This window comes from Benincasa hispida, chromosome 2 (genome assembly GCF_027475165.1).
Source record: "Benincasa hispida cultivar pf3 chromosome 2, pf3_genome.v1.1, whole genome shotgun sequence".
NCBI classification, from domain to species: domain Eukaryota; kingdom Viridiplantae; phylum Streptophyta; class Magnoliopsida; order Cucurbitales; family Cucurbitaceae; genus Benincasa; species Benincasa hispida.
In genome coordinates this window covers 21,077,461-21,084,233 of record NC_143479.1, presented here as the reverse complement: position 1 = coordinate 21,084,233, position 6,773 = coordinate 21,077,461, and the positions used below count along the sequence as shown (strand labels likewise).

The 6,773-nt window shown below is 30.5% G+C and overlaps 1 protein-coding gene and 1 non-coding gene across 2 annotated transcripts; one reads left to right on the top strand and one right to left on the bottom strand.

Annotated features, from left to right (window-relative positions):
* Positions 1–957: 957 nt before the first annotated feature.
* Positions 958–2,985, top strand: CRR6 (chlororespiratory reduction 6). Its single transcript, XM_039020974.2, has 4 exons — positions 958–1,270; positions 1,717–1,848; positions 1,941–2,149; positions 2,231–2,985. The coding sequence occupies exons 1-4, from the start codon at positions 1,054–1,056 to the stop codon at positions 2,435–2,437; spliced, it is 765 nt and encodes a 254-aa protein (XP_038876902.1). The 5' UTR covers positions 958–1,053; the 3' UTR covers positions 2,438–2,985.
* Positions 2,986–4,019: 1,034 nt separating this feature from the next.
* TRNAK-UUU (transfer RNA lysine (anticodon UUU)) lies at positions 4,020–4,094 on the bottom strand. The gene has a single exon. It is a non-coding gene; the product is annotated as a tRNA-Lys (tRNA).
* Positions 4,095–6,773: the final 2,679 nt, after the last annotated feature.

Sequence of the window (6,773 nt, the reverse complement as noted above, 5' to 3'; positions counted from 1 at the left end):
AAGTAAAATCCGTATAATCTTGATGTTAAAATGTCAGAAGTCGGTTGCTCTCTAAGATTAACACAACTTTCGATGTCAGACGTTCACTCGTCAGATAATGGATTGAAATCGGAAAAAAAATGCTCAAAAAACATATATCAAGACAGAAAGAAGATGAATGTTTCCTCCCAAAACCAAAATTTTTGAAAGCTTGTGAAGAAGGAAAGGAAATCATTTTACATCTAAGATTAATTCAATAATTAATTCAAATTTGCTAATTAATTTTATAAATTAATTTTAAAATGGTAATAAAATGGTTAAAAAGATAAAGAGAAAGGTAATAAAAAGTTATTTTTTTCACCCATATGGGAAAAGTTTCTACTCTACCCCAACCACAATTTGGAAGCTCCCTTGTAAGTCTTGGTATATAAAAGTCATATTAAAATCTTCCAACGTAGAACAACTTACCACTTTCTCTCTCTCTCTCTTCTTTTTGCTATGGGTCAAAGGCCCAAAATCATCCACTACAAACAAAATTAAATTAAGAGTATTTTCGTAATGATGAAGTAAACAAAGAGAAAAAAAAAAAAAAATTAGGCCCTATTTGGCAATGATTTCATTTTTGGCTTTTGATTTTTTAAAATTAAGTCTATTTTCTTCAAATTTCTTACAATAGCTTCTTTGTTAAGTACAATGGTTGAATTCTTAACTAAATTCCAAAAACTAAACAAATTTTTAAAAGCTATTTTATTAGTTTTCAAAATTCAGCTTAGTTTTGTAAACCATTAATAAGAAAAATAGATAACAAATAAAGAAAATTTAAAGTTAGAAGTAGTGTTTATAGGCTTAATTTTCCAAAAAAAAGAAAAAAATTAAATACCAAATAGCTGTTAAATTTTAAAGATGGGAATAAAATCCATTTTGGACTCTTATCTAGGGCTTGTATATAATTATCTCTAATTTTGAAAAAATAAAGGAAGTAAAACTTGGAACTAAATTGGATAAGTAAGACAAGATGGTGCAAGAAGATAAACCAGACAACGCCTCCGCCTCCCACCATTTGGTATCGTTTCCATGTCCACTTCCGCCATTAAACCTTCACTTCCACTTCCTCCTTCCTTCAATCACCCATCTCGCTCACCCATTTCATGGAGTTTTTGCAGACCCATTTCAGATTCTTCGCCTTCTTTCCCTATTTCCACCTCTTCTCGCCATCGACGACAAGTATCCGCCTCCGTTGCCTTCAATCCTTCCGGAAATTTCGACCTCTCTTTGCAAGATGATGATGATGGTAACTCCTCAAACTATCCCTTACTTCAGTTTCTAGATTTGTTCTGTACCCATTTCGATTTGTTCATTCCAGAGTTAGTTCAAATAAGAATTGTGAGGATTGAGGAAAAGGGAAAGGGAGGGGAAATTTTATTTTCAATCTATCACCATTGAATGAAATTGCCTAGTTCGATTGTTTGAATAGGGCTTTAATTAGTCATTCAAAGAGAATTTCCCTGTTCTTTGTTGCTCAGCTGCCATCTTCTTGATGATGAATCATGATATTCAAATTCATTGCTGTCCTTTGGAGAAAATGATAGTATAAACTGTTAGGGAAGATTTTACTTAACTTTCCCTTGAAATGGTATGGAAACAAGAGAAAAGGAAGAACAATTGTGGTGGTTATATATATATATATCTAGGGAGTTCTTGAAATTTTGATGAGTTTTAACTGATTGTTAAGAACAGATTCTCCTAAAGTTGCACCTCCAATGCCACCCACTGAAGGTCGATTCGACGTGGTTATAGATAACGATGCAATTCGTCGTCTAGACTTATCATCGTTTCAGAAAACAACCGGAATAATTTCACCTTTAGCTAGTAAGTTTTTGGGTTGGTTGATATGTTTATATCAGCGTTTTGAAATTAGTTCTGTGATCCCTGATGAGTTCTCTTTCCTAGTATTGTTACAGCTGAGCCAAAACAATTCCTTGAAAGTACAATTGGTTTTACTATTAATTATACCCGAGAAGATCCTTACGATCGACGTGAATTATCCGAATACCCTGACATAAGGCTGTGGTTTGTGAGGCTTGATTCAGTCTATCCATGGCTACCTGTTCTGTTGGACTGGAGAGCGGGAGAGCTCGCTCGATACGCAGCCATGCTCATCCCTCACCAGGTGATGCTAGTGATGAAATGCTATGAAAATGTTGATGTTAAGGAGTGAGAGACTGACTTTTTGGGATCTTTTCTATTGCAGATAAGTATGAGAATGGGAATTGTGTTCAATCCTGAGGCTTTGGAGTTGTTTGTGATGAAGAAAGTTTTTATTGTGTATTCATGGTTGAAGGAACATGAGATTCCAAAGCCAAGATTGAAAACAGCTAATATGGCTAGGATGCTTGGGTTTGGGATTGGAGATGAACTTTTTGACTTGATAGATCAACATCCAGTTGCCCCACCATGAAACACAGGACCGAGCTCGAAACTCCGGTTCGATATGATCGATTCGAGAACTGGTATTATTTTCTAAAATTGTAATCATATTCTCAAAAGTAGAGTTGTAACCCTGTAATAGTATGTTCTCAACTTTTCAAACTTTTCATAGGTGTTATTATTGTTGATGAATGAGTAATTTAGTTATGGAGCCATGAAAAAATGTTTGTTAAAAAAGATAATAAGTTTTTTTTAGGTAATTGTTTTAAATGGTAGAACTTCTAGGAATATTTTTAAATATAACAAATTGTCACTGATCATTGACATTTTGCTATATTTATATTTGTAAATAAGTTAGACTCATTTTCCTATATTAGAAGAAAAAACACACACATGTCAATGATAATTATCTTGGTTTTGAAGAAGAAATGATTGTCATAAACATAAATATATCGATGAAGATAAAGCTTTTAAAAAAGCACTTACAATATTTTATTGAAAATGCTTCGGAGATGTTACGAGTAAAAGCACAATTAGAAAAGAACGGACAAAAATAAAAACAAAAAGTAAGAGAAAAAACACAAACATGTATCAATGATGATTACCTTCGATTTGGAGAAGAGATGGACTCTCCCAAAAATCTCTAATCTCTCCATTCACATTAATTAAATATTTATAGAAGTATAGGGTTTTTTTTTTATGAAAACGTGTGTTTTACTACAACGATGCTTCATCGAAAATGTGTCATTTATGGGAAGGTTTTGAAAGGTTTTGATGGCAAAGTTTAAATAGATTTTTTAACTCACCATTAAAGTAAAAGATGTGATATGTGTTTAAAAATGAGGAGTAAAATGTGAATGTAAACATTCTTTCCACTTTGCTTTTTTATACATATAATAGAGATTTGAAAACAATCATTTTTTTCATATGTTTAAAAATGATTAAGTTTAAGAATAATGTAATTTTTTAAAGTAATGATAAAAATAGTGTATACAGAAAAAAAATTACAAAACTAAGGTGGAAGAGAAAAGTATTGACAAAGATATGGTAGCAAAATCGTGTACTCGGAACACGATTATTGTTGTGGCATGTGACCTCCATATCAACATGTGACTTGGTTAATGAAGACCAAACTTGTGGATGGGATCCACGATTTTCATTTTTTTTATTTTTTTTAATTATTTTCATAATTTCCCATATTAATAAGTTTCCATATAAAAAATTTGAAACTAAACTCGTGGACGGGGTCCACGATTTCCATTTTTTTATTTTTTTTCATAATTTCTCATATTAATAAGTTACCTTATAAAAAAATTCGAGAAAATTTTGATTAATTACATGTCGCTATTATATTAATATGCATTAAATGAAATGTTAATGAAAGATATATAATATATTGAATGAAAAAAATCTTGAGGTGAAATTTTGGAAACAAAAGATTCAATCTTTGTTCAGGTCCGAAAATTAAAATTTGCTTCACCCAATGAATTTGTTAATGTAACATTATATTCAGGTTGTTACTTAAAAAAAAAGAAAAAAAAACTTGATTTCATGTTAGTTTATTTTAAATGGTAAGAACCAGAAATTGAACAAAGTCATATAGAACAATGGGGCGCCATCTGTGGGGATCGAACCCACGACGACTACGTGGTTAAAAACCACGCGCTCTACCACTGAGCTAAGATGGCTTGATATTAATAATTTTTAAATATTAATTTTTTTTCTATTTATTTCTTTTTATTAATGTCCCTTCCAAAATAGTCAAATCTCATTCATGATTTAACCTTAAATCGTGGATTAGGTAGACGACTTATCTGTTGATTCGATACTCATGGATCTCATTTACGATTTTACAATCCTATTTTAGTCAATACTTTCAAAACAACCCTATTTTTGTCAATAAATATTAAAATAACATTATTTTTTCCTATCGAAGCTCCAATAATGATGAAGTGAGAAATATATTTATTATGGAGAGATGAATACACTTTTTCCATTTATTTAAATTTGTTTTTTATATTTATTTTTCCTATTTTTGATACTCTTAATGATAAACAGAGAAATACATTTATTATGGATGGAGAAAATGAACTTAATATGGTTTTTTTCTCATTTTCAATTGGAGAGAGAAAATCCATTTAATATAATTTTTTTTCATTTTCATTTGAAAACATAAAATGACATTTAATATGATTTTATTTTTCATTTCGTTTTTCATGTTGATTTTTTATATTATGTGATATATTTCATTGTTTCTTTTGAGTATTAGGTGATATATCGTCTACATGTAATATATTTCATCGTTTATTTGGAAATGTTCTAACAAATATTTGAAATATACTGATAAATATTTTTTATGTATACTCAAATAAAATTCTAGTTTCATAGCAACTTGTTGGTTTTTCTAACGAATTCATGGTTATTTTTAAATATAACTTAGAACATTATATATACTATTCAATATATAAAATTTAAATATACTGAAATAGATAATTGTATTCATATGACATTACAATAAAAACCACGTATATTTCAATAAAGAACATATATATAAGTGTATATATCATAAAATATAAATATAAGAGAGAAATACCTTTTTCTCCATTTATTTATATTCGTTTTTTATATCTATTTTCCCTATTTTCAAAGTCCCTTAATGATGGAGAGAGAAATATATTTATTATGGGAGATAAAAAGTATTTAATAAAGTTCTTTCCATTTTCAATTAGAGAGAGAAAATGTATTTAATATAGTTTTTTCCATTTTCATTTGGAGAGAGAAAATAACATTTAATATGATTTTATTCATTTTTCATGTTAATATTTGATATTATGTTTTATATTCCATTGTTTATTTTGAGTATTATATCATATATTGCATGCCTATAATGTATTCCATCGTTTGTTTGGAAATGTTTCAACAAATATATGAAATATACCAGTAAATATATTTGATATGTACTCAAATATAACTCTGATTTCATGGCAACTTATTGGTTTTTCTAGCGAATTCATGGTTATTTTTAAATATACCTTAGAACATTGTATATACTAACCAATATATGAAATTATACTAAAATAGATAATTGTATCATATGACAATACAATATAAACTATGGTATATTTCAGTAAAGAACATATACATTTGTACATATCATAAAACAAGAAATCTAATACAAAATCATCCTCGTTTATATAAAATAAACAGTTATATATACCACAATATATATATATATATATATATCTACTCGCCTTGCCCCGCCTGCCATCGACCGAATCTACTTAGCCTGTCGCGCCGTCGACCGAATCTACTCATCCCGCCATGCCGTTGATGGAGTTTGCTCACCTCATCGCTGTCAGTCGGATTTGCTTGCACTATCGCCGCCGATCAGATTTATTCACCCCGCCGTGCCGTCGATCGAATTTGCTCGCCCCGTCGCCGTTGATTTTCCCCACACCGTCCGCGTCATTGATATGTCCCATGCCGTTTGTGCCATCCCGTGTTAGGCCATCAATTCACCTCATGCTCGTCTTCTCACGTCATCGGATTTTCTTGTCCCACATCGTCTGTCTCTCCCCTGCAACTCACATCGCCGAAAGGAGAAAAGAGAGGGAAGAGGAAGGAGAAAATAGAAGGAGGAGGAAGAAATGGCCGTCAAGCATGGGGGAGAGACAGAATATATACATGAGGGAGAGAGAATGAAATATATATATATATATATATATATCTTTGCTTGTGCACGCACGGGTGTGTGCATGCTTGTTTGTAGGACCAAATTGTAAATAACCACTAACATTAATGGATAGAGTTCAATAGACCTTTTCTTTTTTTTTTTTTCCTTTTTCTTTTTCTTTCCTTCCTTTTTTTTTTTTTTTTTTTTTTTTTTGTAAAAAAGTGAAATATTTAAGATCCATAATAGCCCTTAATTTTAAGGCCTTTTATGTCAAAAGCCCATTTTATATTTCCAGTCTAGAAGGCCCAACTCCTAGTGAAAAAAGGTCTTGGACCTACCAAGCTTCAGTGATCCATTTGAGCTATAAAATGGGCTTGGCCCACCAAACCATCTAATATTAAATTGGCATAATTACAAAAATGTTTTATACTCTTTATTTTCTCACAAATGGCCCAACGGGTGAAAATATTACACAATAATCTGGTGCAAATGTCTATATCATCCTCCACCAATTTAAGACCCTTTTTAATAATAGTAAAAAATTAGAAATGCTAAAACTATAGTATTAAATTTCCATCGACGTATTGCTATTTCCATTATGTCGTAGAAAATTCATAAAACATGAAAAAATAAGCAACAAAATATCACTAATATAATTATAATATAAATAATAGACATGTTAATTTGTTTAAAG

Excerpts from the sequence above, each read along its gene's own strand:
- CRR6 (XM_039020974.2), top strand. The coding sequence starts at position 1,054 with ATGTCCACTTCCGCCATTAAACCTTCACTTCCACTTCCTCCTTCCTTC. Across the intron at positions 1,271-1,716 it reads TTTGCAAGATGATGATGATG|ATTCTCCTAAAGTTGCACCT; the intron begins GTAACTCCTCAA and ends TGTTAAGAACAG. Across the intron at positions 1,849-1,940 it reads AATAATTTCACCTTTAGCTA|CTGAGCCAAAACAATTCCTT; the intron begins GTAAGTTTTTGG and ends GTATTGTTACAG.